The sequence below is a fragment of the Oryctolagus cuniculus genome, chromosome 10 (assembly GCF_051225735.1).
Source record: "Oryctolagus cuniculus isolate XC-2025 breed Fujian yellow rabbit chromosome 10, ASM5122573v1, whole genome shotgun sequence".
NCBI lineage: Eukaryota > Metazoa > Chordata > Mammalia > Lagomorpha > Leporidae > Oryctolagus > Oryctolagus cuniculus.
In genome coordinates this window covers 113,194,712-113,211,155 of record NC_142876.1, presented here as the reverse complement: position 1 = coordinate 113,211,155, position 16,444 = coordinate 113,194,712, and the positions used below count along the sequence as shown (strand labels likewise).

The following is a 16,444-nucleotide window of genomic DNA, read 5'->3' as shown; positions in this document are numbered from 1 at the left end:
GACCGTGTACACAGCTGGGCTGCCGCACCTGCTGACTGCGGGGTCGCGTGCGGGGTTAGGTGCCTGCGGTGGCGGCCGCGCGCCGGAGGGAGGAGTGGAAGGGACTAGGCTGGACGATGTCGCCCGGGCGGTGCCAACGGCCGAAGCTCGAAAACCGCTGCCTCCGGGGGTCCCCGACTTGGGTCGCTCGATTGCGAAGTCCTGCGCGGAAGCGCGCAGCACCGCGGGGCCTGTTTCAGCGTTGACTGCAGCTAGGGGTCCTCGGAGCTAGTAGTATCCCGGGTCCCACAGAGCTGCCGAGGCGTGGGCGGCGTGAGGCGGCGACCAGGAGTCTCAGGATTCTTCTGTACCCGTGGGCTTTCTCACTGGGTCACAGAGCCAGGCCCTTCGCCCTCCGGGTAAGAAAACCCTTACAGAAAGAAGACAGCATTGGGCACAGGGACCCTTGCCACCCGGGCTCCCTACAAAGGGTAAGAAAAAAGACAAACGCTGGTTTTGTGTGGATCGCAGTTTTGTGCTCAGCCCAAGGCTGGGTGCAGTTGGGCCCTGAGTTTTGGGTCCAGGTGCTTGGGGGTACTGTGGCTATGAGGGTTCCCCATGAGAGCCCCCGTCTGGGCAGGAGCTCTGAAGGACAGGAACCTGCCTGGTGCCTTTTCTCCCATCAGTCAGGGATGCTGAGTGGCAAATCTGTTCGTTCTCAAATGAGGAAGCCACGAGCCTCTCAGCTCCGGGGTGTCCTGACTCACTTTGCTGCACCAGAACCCCCCGAAGGTGGTGTCCAGAAGAGAGGGGGCATTTCCCAGGAGGCCACCAAAAGGGGAGATTTGATGAGGGGCTTCTGGCACCTGGAAACCCAACTCTTCTGCAGGGCTGTGGGCTCAGGACTGGAGACGGTATGGGAGGGAGTGGCATCCTGTGTCCCTGGGGCTCTCTCAGTAGTGACCAAAGATGGACACACATGGGGAGATTCAGCTGTCTTCTGACTTCCAGCCATGCCCTTTGTCACCACCAGCCACCATTTCTTAAGCACCTGCTTTGTGCTGGGCGCTGTTCTGGGCCTGGTGGGGGGATTCAAAAGAGAGAAAAGGCATAGTCCTTGCCCTCAAGTACCTTATAGTTTAATCTGGAAGCTGAAGCTCACTCAAATGAAGTAGCGTAAAACAATAACTAGCAGGATTTCAGTAAGTGCAGGTGTCACTGTTGAGCAGCTGCCAGGTAGCAGGCTCCTGGGAGGGTGTGGTTCACGCAGAAGGCTTTCTGCAGCTGGGTGTGGCTCCCAGCATGCTTGGAGCTGGGGCATGAGCATACCAGGGCTGTGGGCAGCGGAAAGGTGCTGCATGTGCATGTGCATGTTGGCCAGTTGTTGGCAGGGAAGGGTCAGGCCTGGGTCGGGGCTGTGCTCCACTCCTGCTGTGTTTGTTTAAGGTCTCAACACCTGTTCTCAAAGCACCCCTGCTTCTTCATGGTCCCTTTCAAAGGATACCCTGGATGACATCTGAACTTCCCAGGGCAGGAGGATGGGCCCCTGGGAGTGACAGGGGAAGTGTTTTTCAGAACTTTAAAAATAGAGCTTAAGTGTTTGCGTCAAAACTCGCTTCTCTCCTAACTCCCCAACAGCAAAGATCAAAGCGAACTTACAGGTGAGATGTTCTCCTTTTGAAATTTATGAAGAGACTATCTGTGGCTTTTTATCTCTCGAGTTCAAATTTGCAGACAAAAATATGGGGACTTAAAGTGGACAAGCCATTATCTTTGTTCACCCCAGATATCTTTCAGAATCATTGTTTTAAAGATTTATTTATTTTATTTGAAATTCAGAGTTACAGAGAGAGAAAGAGAGAGAGGTCTTCCATCCACTGGTCGCTCCCCAGTGGCCACAATGGCCAGAGCTGGGCCAGGCCCAAGCCAGGAAACAGGTGTTTCATACAGGTCTCCCACATGGGTGTAGGGACTCAAGGACTTGGGCCATCCTCCACTGCTTTCCCAAGCACATTAGCAGGGAGCTGGATTGGAAGTGGAGCAGCCAGGACTCGAAACAGCACCTAAATGGCATGCCGGCACTGCAGGTGGCAGCTTTACCTGCTATGCCACAGCACCAGCCCCAAGATTCATTTTCTAAAATACAAAGGTCTGAAACTGTTGGCTCCTGGCTTCAGATTGGTGCAGCTCCAGCCATTGTGGCCAATTGGGGAGTGAACCAGCAGATGGAAGACCTCTCTTTCTCTCTGCCTCTCCTCTCTCTGTAACTCTGACTTTCAGATAAATAATAAATAAATCTTTAAAAAAAATAAAATAAAACACAAATGTCTAATTGGCCACAGAGTGGCTAGGGGAAGACTTCCTAATAACATGAGAAATATAGGAAGTACATGCATACTCTAGGGAGATATAGTTGGAAGAGGAAACCAAGTGTAATAAGTTACATCTGGACATGTTGAAAGACATATTTTTAATATCTGAAGTAATTTTTGTGAGGTAACAATAACCCCTTTGTAGATAATTAACATGTAAAGTGTTACCATTCTTCAATGTATTTTTCTTACGATTTATTTATTTTATTTGAAAGAGAGAAAATCTGTCATCTGCTGGTTCACTCCTCAAATGGCCACAATGGTCAGGGTTGGGCTGACCTGAAGCCAAGAGCCAGGAGCTTCCTCCAGGTCCCCCAGTTGGGTGCAGGGGCCTTCCTCTGCTTTCCCAGGAGCATTAGCAGAGAGCTGGAATAGAAGTGGAGTAGCCAGGACTCAAACTGATGCCCATATAGGATGCCAACACTGCAGGCAGTGGCTTTACCTTCTACACTACAGCATCAGCCTGTAATGTATTTTTTTTTAAAGAACAATACTAACTACACAAAGGAAGAAATATCTGTAATATGTGATTATCTTTTCATTTATTTACACTAAAGGTGTTAAAATTACTTTAGAGTATATTAAGTATCTTTTCAGTTTATTTGCCAGAGTCCTCGGCAGTGGTGTCAGCAAGCAATTTTTTTCCAATTTGAAGCTGGAAATTGACAGCTCCTGATGCCTCGTTTCCCTAACCTTATACAAATGCTGCAGCAAATGCCTTTGGTGATTGTCATTTTCAAAAGTGTTTCCAGAAGTTTTCTTTAGCCTTACCTCTATCCTTTCTCCTTATTTTAGGGGAAAATGCATCATTTCTTGTTGAACTGATCTGATGCTGATGGGAGGTCAAAAAAGAAGTGCATAATATAGCAACTGTTGTGCCTGCACACCCCTTCTCCATCCACAATATGGAGCAGTAATTCCTAGTGGATTTTTAATATTTATATTTATAGTACCATGAATATAAATATTTTTTAAAAGTTTGACAGCCTAATTTTAGGACTGCTATGTGATGATATTCTTCAAATTATTAAGAAAAAGGAAAAAATATGAAACTTGTATTATTTCAGATAAAATAATACAAAGTTTATAAGTAAAATTAGAAATGTTCCATCTTGACCGGTGCTGTGGCTCACTAGGCTAATCCTCCACCTGCGGCACTGGCACCCTGGGTTCTAGTCCTGGTTGGGGTGCCAGATTCTGTCCCGGTTGCTCCTCTTCCAGTCCAGCTCTCTGCTGCGGCCCAGGAAGGCAGTGGAGGATGGCCCAAGTGCTTGGGCCCTGCACCCACATGGGAGACCAGGAGGAAGCACCTGGCTCTTGGCTTCAGAACGGCGAGGCAAGCTGGCAGCAACACGCCGGTCATAGAGTCCACTTGGGGGGTGAACCAACGGAATGGAGACCTTTCTCTCTGTCTCTCTCTCTCTCTCACTGTCTAACTCTGCCTATCAAAAAAAAAAAAAAGTTTCATCTTAGGACAATTTAAAATTATTCTATTGATTTTTCCAGTCATTTTGAGTAATAAAGTTAGAGATTTTTATCTTATTTTTTAGTATTACTTAACCATATTTAATGCAATCTTGATTACAGATGGTTTTTACTTAACTTTCCTTAGAAATCTTGGAATTTTCTCTCAATATATAATCCTTTGTCATCAATGTGTATAATGAAAAGTTGATTAAGTTTGGTTTTTTTTGTTTGGTTTTTTTTTTTGTTTGTTTTTGTTTTTTTTTTTTTTTTGACAGGCAGAGTGGACAGTGAGAGAGAGAGACAGAGAGAAAGGTCTTCCTTTGCCATTGGTTCACCCTCCAATGGCCGCTGAGGCCGGCACGCTGCGGCCGGCGCACCGCGCTGATCCGAAGGCAGGAGCTAGGTGCTTCTCCTGGTCTCCCATGGGGTGCAAGGCCCAAGCACTTGGGCCATCCTCCACTGCACTCCCTGGCCACAGCAGAGAGCTGGCCTGGAAGAGGGGCAACCGGGACAGAATCCGGCACCCTGACCGGGACTAGAACCCAGTGTGCTGGCGCCAAAAGGCGGAGGATTAGCCTACTGAGCCGCGGCGCCGGCTAAGTTGATTATTAAGTTTTAAGTCTCCCTTAAAGCAATAAAAGTTAGTGTCATTATCACCTCTGTTTATTTTTTAGGAAATGTATGCACACCGCAGCTCAATAAGCTAATCCTCCGCCTTGTGGCGCCGGCACACCAGGTTCTAGTCCCGGTCGGGGCGCCGGATTCTGTCCCAGTTTCCCTTCTTCCAGGCCAGCTCTCTGTTGTGGCCCGGAAAGGCAGTGGAGGATGGCCCAAGTGCTTGGGCCCTGCACCCCATGGGAGACCAGGAGAAGCACCTGGCTCCTGCCATCGGATCAGCGCGGTGCGCCGGCCGCGGCAGCCATTGGAGAGTGAACCAACGGCAAAAGGAAGATCTTTCTCTCTGTCTCTCTCTCTCACTGTCCACTCTGCCTGTCAAAAAAAAAAAAGGAAAAAAAGGAAATTTATGTCTTGAAAGATGTAGTAATAGAGAGAGAAAGACAGAGAGAAAGGTCTTCAACTGCTGGTTCACTCCCCAAATCCCTGCAACAGCCTGAGCCGGGCTGATCCAAAGCCAGGAGCCAGGAGCTTGAGCCCAAGTACTTGGGCCATCTTCTACTGATTTCCCAGGCCATTAGTAGGAAGCTGGATTGGAAGAGGAGCAGCCAGGATCCAAACTGGTGCCCATATGAGATGCTGGCACTGCAGGCAGAGGCTTAGCCCAATATGCTACAGTACCATACATTATCACCTCTGTTTAATAACCCTGTTTGTTTCTTCACATATGTCAGTGCTAGAAACAAAACTGACCATCTGATTAATATTGAATATTTTTACACAAGCATTCCTAAGAGGGAGTTCAGTGTAATTTGACCAGTGATACTAATATCCTAGAAAATATGATATTAATTATTTAGAGGGTTGTGCAATTCAATTTTTAAATTTTTATAAGTTATTTTTATTGGACAGGGTCTCATGAATCAGTCCTCCATTCAGTGCAGCAGTCACCTTTGTAGCATCCCTGTTGACCTAACTATTGACAGTGTTTGTCAACACACTACCTTGAGAAGGTCTTTTCCATCCTGACATCTAGAAAAGTCATTTACCCAAATCTGCCTCCCTGTCACTTGTATCTATACTCTTCCATCATAGTCCAGGAAACAACACTAGAAACTTATTTTAACATTTTACTGAGCTTGTACATGGTATTCATGATTGTATAGATGAGGGAAGGCACATGTATTTGTGGCTACCTGAAAGGAAATGATGAGGCTGTACTTAGGTTTTAGGAGAAGAGGGTAAGATAGGGGACTTTTTGCTTTTTCTTTCAATGGAGTGAGAAGAGAAGGAATAGTTGATTCTAGACTATACTAAATATACCGTCAGGGCATATGTTTCTGATTCAGTTGGTCTAAGTAGAAGAGGGGATTCTGTATCTAAAGCAAGCCATGTTAAAGAAGAAAAAATGAGTATGAATGTATTTTTTTAAGATTTTTTAATTTATTTTGAAAGACAGAGAGAGAGACAGAAAGAGAGGTCTTTGATCCTCTGGGTCATTCCCCCAAATGGCTGCAATGGCTGGGGCTGGGCTAGGCTAAAGCCAGGAAGCAGAAGCTTCTCTGGGTCTCCCACGTGGGTGCAGGGGCCCAAAGACTTGGGCCATCTTCCACTGCTTTCCCAGACCACAGCAGAGAGGAGCAGCCTGGACACAAAGCAGTGCCTGTATGGGATGCCAGCACTGCAGGTGGCAGCTTAACCTGCTGCACCACAGCGCCAGCCCCAAAATGAATGTATTCTATAGTGTTTTTGAAGAAGATAGAACCAGTGAGGCAAAACATAAGCGGGCCCATCTTAGATGCAGAACATTTCTAGAAACAACATCTAAGATGAGGCAAATAAAGGAAGTACTGTGGCTTGGTTATTTGTTCCCCTCAAACTGAAGAGTTTAGTCTGCAGAGTCTTACATTAATGATTCTAAGGGTAATAATTCAATCCAACGAAGTCTAGAAGTGGGGCATTCGGGTAGAGGTTAGGTTAGATTGTTAGGTGAGGCCCCGTGATTGAATCATGTGGCTGGACGAGAGATCACGTTTGTGCAGACAGACACACATGCTCCTTGCCTCTTGCCAGGTGATGCCCTGGGCTACCTTTGGAGTCTACCAGCAAGAAAATCACCAGAGGCTGAACCAATGGGCAGATCTCCAGAACCACAAGCCGAAATAAACTTTCCCTCTCCATAAAGTTAAGCTGCCTCAGGTATTTCCTTATAGTAATGCAAAGCTGACTAAGATAGGGAGCCTTCATAAAGAGTTTTGGTCTTACAGAGTCGCTGGTAACAAATGCCCTGCGGAGGGGCCAAGAGGAAGCCTGGCCCTCTGCAGGGCGGGAGGAAATGGTGCTCTTTCCGATCTCTTAATGAATGCCTGATCTTCTGATCTCAATGAATAACTCGTCGTTATTTCACAGTGGCTGCTGAAAATCTTGCCATTTTCTTCTCCTTAGCTAGAATGGATACTAGGAAAAAAGTTCATGCGTTTGTGCGTGTCAAACCCACTGATGACTTTGCTCATGAAATGATCACCTATGGAGATGACAACAAAGTAAGTGCCGTGTGTTTGCCTTCACCTGCCTGGGCCTCTCCCCATCCTACCTCAGTAGTGTGACCCTGTTTCTGAGCAGCTGCCTCAGGACCAAGACAGAACTGGTCAGAGTTCCAGTGGATTCTAGAATCTGTCAAGTCCAAACCACTCCCTCATGATGCTGTTATTTGGGAAGTTTTTGAGCCTCCCATCTTTGTCTTTTAATAATTTAATATCAGACACAAGAAAATGGACATTTTCCCACACTCAACACTTGCTGGTGATTAGGTCTGGCATTATGCAATCTTTGAGGGAATATAGTAAAAATGTCTTTTTTAAAAAAGATTTATTTGTTTATTTGAAAAGGAGGGAGGAGAGAGAGACAGAGACAGAGAGAGAAAATCTTCTGTCTTTTGATTCAAATGCTCACAACAGGCAGGCCTGGAGCAGCCCGAAGCCAGGAGCCTAGAATTCCATCTGGATCCCCCCTGTGAGTGGCAGGGACCCAAATACTTGAACCATCATCCGCTGCTTTTGCTGGCACATTAGCCAGGAGCTGGATCAGAAGTGGAGGAGCTGGGTCTTGAACCAGCACTCTGATGTGGTGTACAGGCATCCCAAGTATCAGCTTATCCCAGGGCACCATAGTCTCTGCCGCTAAGAATGTCTTGAGTTTGTTACTGTTAAATTTATCAAGGCAGTGTGAGAAACCGATCACAAGAACTGGAACGATTTATCTGGCCTGTGTCCTCAGAACCCTTCTGAAGCCTGTGCAGGCTTAGGTCAGCAGCCAAGTGTTGGGTGTTTTCATTCAGCAAACGTCTGTGGGCATACTACAGCCCGTGTTCTTGGTGTTAGTGTCGCACTGCATGGCCATGTCTTGGCTCCCAGATGACAGCAGCCAGTGCAAGATATCAGCAAGAGTCTGTTCACATCAGAAGTCTGCATCAAGAAGCTGGGGATTATACGGGAATTGACCTTACCCGATGGTGTCCTTGAACCAGCTGCAGCCACAGCTGCCCAGCTGCCAAGGAGTGTACACCTTAATATCTGCTGACCACAGCAAGCTGGACTCCCCCGCTTCACTATGATCCCTGTGAGTGAGTGTATCCAGAAAGGCCAGGGTGTTTTCTGTGGCTGTTCTTTTCCTTGTTACACTGGCCCACACCAGGTGTAGAAGTAGGAGCTCACTACAATGCAGAGCTGAGGGAGGCCTCACAGCAGGGAGCAGGGAAGCAGGGAGATGGGGCTGGCACCCAGGCCTGGCACCAAGCTCCCTGCTCGTTATGCCCTAATTCAGTACCTCCATGTACTTGCTGAATCTCACCTTGCTTAATCAGAACATTTTCCGGACCCTGTGACATAGATGGGGGAAGCATGACAGACAGCACCTTCTAAACTGTGCTGAAACTCGGGGGTGCTCCAGGCTCTAGACCTTTCCTCTACTGATGTCTTGTGGCCTCTGTGCACAAGCTCCCCTCTCCCATCCAAAAGCATTCGTGCCTATTATCAGTGCATATGAGGGAGTTCCTATGGATTCTCAAGTTCACTGCTATTTTCTCAAGGTCAATGATTTTTTTTTTTGCACCAGTTTCCTGACAAATAACCTTCTCTACCTATTTTTTTCCCAGAGCATTGATATTCACTTTAAAAAGGACACAAGGAGAGGAATTGTCAATAACCAGCAGACAGATTGGTCATTCAAGCTGGATGGAGTCCTCCATGACGCATCCCAGGACTTGGTTTATGAGACAGTGGCACAAGATGTGGTTTCTCAGGCCCTTGATGGCTATAATGGTAATTTAATTAACTGTTGTCTTACCAGGAGCCCCTCCTGAAGCAAGAGGTGCAACGGTTCTGTAGTGAATGAAATAAAAGGCTCACACATTTCCTAGCATTTGTATGCTTATTTTTCTGTCTGCATGTTCTTGTGGTGATAGACTTACTGTTTGAGTGGTGACACTGTCGGCATGGTTTGATCCCGTGTTCTGGGATCCTACCCTCCTAGGAAGATTAAAAGCCCCTGGCTTTTTTACATGTCATGGAGGTTCAACTATTATCTGTCTCAGATCCCTCAAATATTAGTTTTGAAGATATGCCTTTATGATGAATTTGACAGAGTTCAAACATTTTTCTCTAACTGCCTGCTAGGAGCTATTTCTGTCCTATAACATTATCAATGTACTGTTCATGTTCTGTTATAGGATTAATTACATTCCACCAAAAACTTGATTAGAATTTGATCTTCTTAAAAGCAGCTTTATTAGGGAATTTTACAACCTTGTTCATTTAAGATTGATTTAAAATATTAAAAGGATTAAAATCCTTGAAAAGAATACATCATAGGTTTTTGCAATGTTGATTTTTGCCATGTGGTGGTTGCTAATTAGAATGTTCCGGTTTTGCATATTTTAGGTTCTCTATGTAAGTCTGTTGAGTGTGGATGCTCAGACATTGCAGTTTTTCGTGCATGTTATCCATATGGTCCCACTGACCAAAGAAATTCTCATTGGTTTTCATGATGCCCTGAGAGAATGTGGCCCTGAGGAGGTGGAGACAGGAAGCAAGGCCCAGGGAGGTTGAGTGTCTTGGGCACTGGGTGCTGTAGAAGCACAAATGGGCTCTGAGTCAACTGATGTGACTCCTTCCTGCTCAGTTTGTTGTGATAACAGACCCTGTTTCTGGCTCTAATTCAAATGCTGAATTAGGGCCCCTCTTTTCAAACCTGCCACCAATCCCTAGAACTAGAGCAAATGTGATTTCCACAGCCCTCTGTGGCCCCAGCTGGTCTGCTGTGTGAATGCCCAGAGGCAGCCTCTGGGATGGGGTCTAGCTCAGACTGGCCAAGCCATGAGGAAGAGCAGGTGGACCCCAGGGTGACTGCCTGGTGGGGGTGGAGACCTAAAGGACATGACAGGTGCACGTGAAATTTTGCCCAGGAAGGGCAGTGGGACCAGATCCTCGCCTGATCGTAGTGGCCCATTTCTGGACCAGGGGCCTTGTTTGATGCTCTGGGAATTTGCAGTCAGCAGAGAATTCTCAGCATTGGCAGGAAATGCCCTCCCTACTGTGTCTCTTCATGGAGATTTTTAAAGCTTTCATCTCTGTGGCTAAGTTGATGTCTCCTGTGGATAGACTTCATAAACATGGGCTGAAGCTCCTGTCTCCTTCCTCGTCTTTCTGGGAAGCATTCCAGTTCCTCTGTTCCCTGCGCTTCCGTGTTCTGGGAAGCCTCAAGACCAGAACATCTCTTGGTGAAAGGGGCAGTGGAATACTGTGTGACCCCAGATCCAGGACAGAAGTCTATGTCTTGGTTGTTAATGTCACAGTTCCCCTGTCTACCCACCACCTCCATAGGGGGATTCCTGGCGTGTTTGACTGATCCCATTGCCCACCTTCATCCCAAGGTCCTTGCTGACCTGAGACTTGCCAGGGGAGTGGGAGAATTGTCTTTGGAGTTATTTTTCTGAATGTCACCAAGACATGTTTTGAAATGTTTGCAGGTACCATCATTTGTTATGGGCAGACAGGAGCTGGCAAGACATACACCATGACGGGGGCAACTGAGAATTACAAGCACCGGGGGATCCTCCCTCGTGCCCTGCAGCAGGTAGAGATTGGGTCCTTGGGAGGGGTGCCACACAGGTCCCCTCTTTCTGCAAGATACTGCCCAGCCCCGGCCAGCTACTGAAGTCATGGGATCCAGCCCTCAGAGGAATGGCAACCAATGCTGGTATCAGATGGGATACACATGGCCAGAGGTGGGGTTTGAGGTATCTGGAAACCAGGTTTCAGACTCTGCTCCATACCCGCCCTGAGCTGAACCCTCATTTATGAAGAGCTCTGATGGCCCATGATCCTGTAATTAAGGATTCAAAGGTCCTAAGGATTCAAAGTTCCTAATCATGCTCCTGGTTTTTTTTTTTTTTTAAAAAAAACAGTTTTTAAAGTTTTATTTACTTTTATTAAGAGAGACAGAGAGGAGAGAGAGAAACAGAGAGAAAATGAATATGAATGGATGATCTTTTGTTAGCTGGTTCTCTCCCCAAATGCCCGCAACAGCTGGTAGTGGGTCAGGCCAAAGCCAGGAGCCTATAACTCCATGCACATCTCTCACATGGTGGTAGGGACCCAAGTACTTGATCCATTGTCTGCTGCCTCCCAGGCTGCACAATAATAGGAATTTGGATTGGAAGTAGAGCCAGAACTTGACCCCAAGCAGTTCAATATGGGATGCAAGTATCCCAAGGGATGACTTCACAGCTATGCCAAATACCCCCCTCCCCAATGTTCCTGGCCTTAATGAGGGGAAGGTGAACCCCTGCAAAGCTTTCCTGCCAGCCTGCTCTGGTCTCTTTTACCACTACATCCCCTGAAAGAGCCAAGACAAGAAGCAGGATGGGACTTGACCTGTCAGGGCTGGGGTTCTGAAAGTATGACTAAAGACAGGCAGAGGGGCCCTTCTTTGGGGCCCACTAGCTTATGGGGTTCTGGGAGGACCCTCTGGTTGGAGGTAGGAGATGAAAGATCTTTCTCGAAGGGCATGTTTAATTTTACGGTCCTGCCCTATAAGAAGTATACACACCCCTCCAGTCTGTTTGCTGTCCATGCTCTGGTTTTTGAAGCAATGCCCTTCATACCCCACTGCCAAAGTTTCATTCAGTAGCTCAACAGCTTAGATTTTAGTAGTATGCCTCAGTGTCATCCAACAGAAATATGATGCAAGTCAGGTATGCAATTTTGAGTTTTCCAGGAGCCATAGAAAAGTAAAATTGGTGAAAATTTTAACAATGTGTTTCATTTAACTCAACAAACCCAAAGTATCATTTCCACATATAACCAATATAAAAGTTATCTAGATACTTTAAATTCTTTTTCTCATACTAAGTTTTTGAAATTCAATGTGTGTTTTATACCTAGAGCGCATTTCAGTTTAGGCAGTGTTCGTCAGAAATATTGGGTCTGTATTTAGATTTCACAGAAGTTAGCATTGAGGAAAGATTTATGTACCCAAGTTGTTCCAGATATTCTTAGGAAGCTTACCAATAACTGAATTACTAGTTTGTAATTAAAGTTTAACTGAAGTTAAATGAAATTTAAGCTTCAGTTCATTGCCACTGGCAACTGCTCAGCAGTCATCTATGGCTGGTGTCTACCATTTTAGACAGCACAGGTCTGTACTGTCAGGGGAAAGTGGGACCTCAGGGATTATATTGCCTGGCTCCCCATTTGACAGATAAGAAAATTAAGGCCCAGCGAGGGGGAAAGACCAGTTCAAAGTCACTTATATGATAAATACTGGGGACGGGATAAGGAGTTGAGAAACACAGACTCTGGGTTTGCTTCTACCCCTACCAGCAGGGTGACCCTAGATGAATGGTCTCTGAAGCCTTCAAGTGGATATTGCCCTGCCCTGCTTCAGAGGGGATTAAACAGCAGACATGAAAGAGGCACGTATATGATGACATTCCATAAATTAAGAGATCTTTACATTCATCATGTCTCTACTACTTGGGACTTTACACGTGTTAGGCAGATTGTAAATCAAGCCTCCAAAAGCTATAAGATGAAAATAAATGTCACCTGCTGTGCTAATAATAACTGATGCTGTTGGCTGATCACCTAGTCTGCAAATGCCATTAGGGCAAGAGTTATCTCACACTTCCCAGTGCTCCCCCCCACCCCAGTACTAGCCAGCTTGGAGTGACTGCTGTGCAACCTTTCATCCAGGTTTTTAGGATGATCAAAGAACGCCCCACACATGCCATCACAGTGCGTGTTTCCTACCTGGAAATCTACAACGAGAACCTGTTTGATCTCCTGTCCACTCTGCCCTACGTTGGACCTTCCGTCACACCAATGACCATCGTGGAAAACCCACAAGGAGTCTTCGTTAAGGGCTTGTCAGTCCACCTCACCAGTCAGGAGGAGGACGCCTTCGTCCTCCTTTTTGAGGTGAGATGATCAAGTCTGTGGGACCCTTTCCTTCCTCTCCCTCCCTCCTGCCTTCTCAGCTTTCTACTTCCTTCGATGGTCCAGGTGAAAATGCCAATAGATGCTCATTTAGCACATTTAGATGGTACTGAAAAAAGCTATAGGACCAAAAAAGAATTTGCTCAATCTTTTTATTTTTTTACATAAGGCAGCAGTAACGTATAACGTATATTTCCTTCTATTCTTCTTTCCTATGCAATTTTTTCTGTCTGTTGGTTGAAGTTATTCTTTTGCTCCCATTTTCAGTGAACATTAAATCATGAGAACTTGTTGTAAAGAAAAAATAAGGATGAATGGCCTTGGAGCATAAAAGCTCTTACAAATCAATCAAGTGTGTGTTGTTCTTTTAAAAATCATACAGGCATGGCCAGCACCGCGGCTCACTAGGCTAATCCTCCACCTTGCGGCACCGGCACATCGGGTTCTAGTCCTGGTCAGGGCACCGGATTCTGTCCCGGTTGCCCCTCTTCCAGGCCAGCTCTCTGCTGTGGCCAGGGAGTGCAGTGGAGGATGGCCCAAGTGCTTGGGCCTTGCACCCCATGGGAGACCAGGAGAAGTACCTGGCTCCTGCCATTGGATCGGCGTGGTGCGCCGGCCACAGCACGCTGGCCGCAGCAGCCATTGGAGGGTGAACCAACGGTAAAGGAAGACCTTTCTCTCTGTCTCTCTCTCTCACTGTCCACTCTGCCTGTCAAAAAATAAATAAATAAATCATACAGACTGGAACTCGTATGTTACTGGTGGGAATGTAAAATGGTGCAGCCACTTAGGCAGTTTCCTAAAACATTAAGAGTAATTTTGTCGTAGGACCTAGCCATTCTCCTCCTAGGTTGCCCAAGAAACGTGAAGACATATGTGCATACAAAAACTTGAATGCCGATATTCAGAACAGCGTCATTCGGAATAGCCAAAGACTGGAAATGCCCCCAAATACCTGTCAGCTGATAAATGGATAGACAAAATGTGATCCATCCATACAATGAAAACTGTCAATAAAAGGGAATATGGTATATACATGCTGCAAGGTGGATAGCTTGAGAACATGCCAAGGGAAAGAATTCAGCCCTAGAAGAGCACATAGTATATGAGTCCATTCAAGTAGACTCTGAAAATAGATCATGGGCCGGGGGTACTTTCGGAGCTGATGCAGAAGTTCTAAAGCACGGACATGCTAATGGCTACACAGCTCTGCAAATCTATTAAAAATCATTGAACTAGGGCCAGCGCCGCGGCTCACTAGGCTAATCCTCCACCTTGTGGCGCCGGCACACCGGGTTCTAGTCCCGGTCGGGGCGCCGGATTCTGTCCCGGTTGCCCCTCTTCCAGGCCAGCTCTCTGCTGTGGCCAGGGAGTGCAGTGGAGGATGGCCCAGGTGCTTGGGCCCTGCACCCCATGGGAGACCAGGAAAAGCACCTGGCTCCTGGCTCCTGCCATCGGATCAGCGCGGTGCGCCAGCCGCAGCGCGCCGGCCTTGGCAGCCATTGGAGGGTGAACCAACGGCAAAGGAAGACCTTTCTCTCTGTCTCTCTCTCTCACTGTCCACTCTGCCTGTCAAAAAATAAAAAAAAAATTTTAAAAAATCATTGAACTATATATTTTAAACAGGGGTTTTATGGTGTTTGAATTATGCATCAATGAAACTTTATATTTTGAAGTTGAATATGAGAGGATGGAAGTACATGGGAAATGGAATTATAGTTTATGTTGGTGTAAAAAATCTTGAAAACCATTATAGCTTTTTCATAACGTGTGTATTCCATGAGCTTTTTTGAAGACCCCACATGGTTGTTTTCAGGATAATTTGTGCCTGATCCTTGTGTCTACAGGGAAGAGACACCGTGTGCGTGGCAAGGACTCATCTGCTGCCTCCCAAGCACATCAGCAGAAAGCTGAACAAGCAGCAGAACAGGACTCAATCCTGAACACTCCGATAGGGGATGATGGTGGCCGAAGCAGCAGTTTAACCCACTGTGCCATGTGCCTGCCTCTGCTGTGCTTCTTGGGAAATTTTTGCACCCACCCTTTCTCCAATATTACCTTCTCCTATCATTCTTCTTCTAAACTCTTTTTTTTTTTTTTAAGATTTTATTTGTTTGAAAGGCAGAGTTACAAAGAGGCAGAGGCAGAAAGAGATATCTTCCATCCATTGGTTCACTTCCCAAATGGGTACAATGGCTGCAGCTGGCCTGATCCAAAGCCAGAAGCCAGGAACTTCCTCCAGGTCTCCCATGCGAGTACAGGGACCCAAGCACTCAGGCCATCCTCTACTGCTTTCCCAGGCTGTAGGAGAGAGCTGCACCATAGCACCAGCCCCATGCTTCTGAACTCTTAATACCTGACCTCTCATCTATTCCCAGTTTATCTTACACTCTTTTCCATTTTTCCCATGATGTATTTTTATGAGTTATTTTTAATACCTTTTTGTGACCCTGTTTGAATTCACTAATTCTTGGTGTGTTTTTTTTTTTTTTGAAGACTTATTTATTTTATTTTGAAAAGCAGAGTTACAGAGAGGAAGAGGCAGAGAGAGAGGGAAGGAGGTCTTCCATCCACTGGTTCACTCTCCAGATGGCTACAACGGCCAGAGCCATGCCAATCTGAAGCTAGGAATCAGGAGATTCTTCTGGGTCTCCCATGCGGGTACATGGACCCAAACACTTGGGCCATCACTACTGTTTTCCCAAGCCACAGCAGAGAGCTGGGTCAGAAGTGGAGCATCTTGGATTCGAACTGGCACCCACATGGGATGCTGGCACTGCAGGCAGTGGCTTTACCCGCTATATCACAGCACCGGCTCCTAATTCCATCTTCTCTGTGTGTCTTTGCTACAAGTCATGTCTACTGAGTTCATCATTATGGTAGTTTTTTAATTTCTAGAAGTTCTATTTAGTTCTTTAAAAAAAAAAAAGATTTATTTATTTATTTATTTGTAAAGCAAAGTTACAGGGCTGGCCCTGTGTTGTAGCAGGTAAAGCCACTGCCTGCAGTGCCAGCACCCCATATGGGCGCCATTTCAAGTCCTGGCTGCACTACTTCCGATACAGCTCTCTGCTATGGCCTGAGAAAGCAGTAGAAGGTGGCCCAAGTCCTTGGTCCCCTACACCTGTGTAGGAGATGTCGCTCCCCGTCTTCATGGAGGAATGACACAGGACCCTGCGTTGTTCTTTCGTCTGCTCGGCCCTCCCCGGGTTTGCTGCTGGTTCTTCCCGGGTTGGCTACCGTCCCTTCCACGGAGGTGGAAGGGAGGTTCCCCCTGCCACATTCCCCACTTCCGCAGGGGAGTGGCACACCGCCGGCCAGCTCTCTCGGGGGCTGCACAGGTGTTCCTTCAGATAGATGTTCCCCTTAGATGTTCCTGGTGCATGTTGTCTCTCTCCTCCTTTATAGTCCTCCTCCGCCAATCCCAACTCTGCTACCCACACGCCGAGTACGCTGCTCTCCTCCAATCAGGAGCAGCTCCTGCAGCTTGTCAAGTTGGTGAGAGGCAGCTGGGTA

General features: G+C 46.7%; 1 protein-coding gene across 5 annotated transcripts in view; it reads left to right on the top strand.

Moving 5' to 3' along the window:
* Window positions 1–10: 10 nt before the first annotated feature.
* The window catches only part of LOC100344656 (kinesin-like protein KIF9), a 59,344-nt gene continuing 42,910 nt past the window's right edge, over window positions 11–16,444 (top strand). Inside the window, exons 1-6 of one of the 5 annotated variants that reach the window (XM_017343719.4) lie at window positions 12–398; window positions 6,507–6,632; window positions 6,879–6,976; window positions 8,587–8,752; window positions 10,459–10,565; window positions 12,686–12,910. In XM_017343719.4, the coding sequence (XP_017199208.2) occupies window positions 6,884–6,976; window positions 8,587–8,752; window positions 10,459–10,565; window positions 12,686–12,910 (591 nt within the window). In that variant the 5' untranslated portion in view covers window positions 12–398; window positions 6,507–6,632; window positions 6,879–6,883. Of the gene's footprint in view, window positions 471–6,506; window positions 6,633–6,878; window positions 6,977–8,586; window positions 8,753–10,458; window positions 10,566–12,685; window positions 12,911–16,444 lie in introns of all 5 variants that reach the window. The other 4 variants (XM_070051026.2, XM_017343720.4, XM_008260351.5 and 1 more) reach the window with 4 other exon arrangements.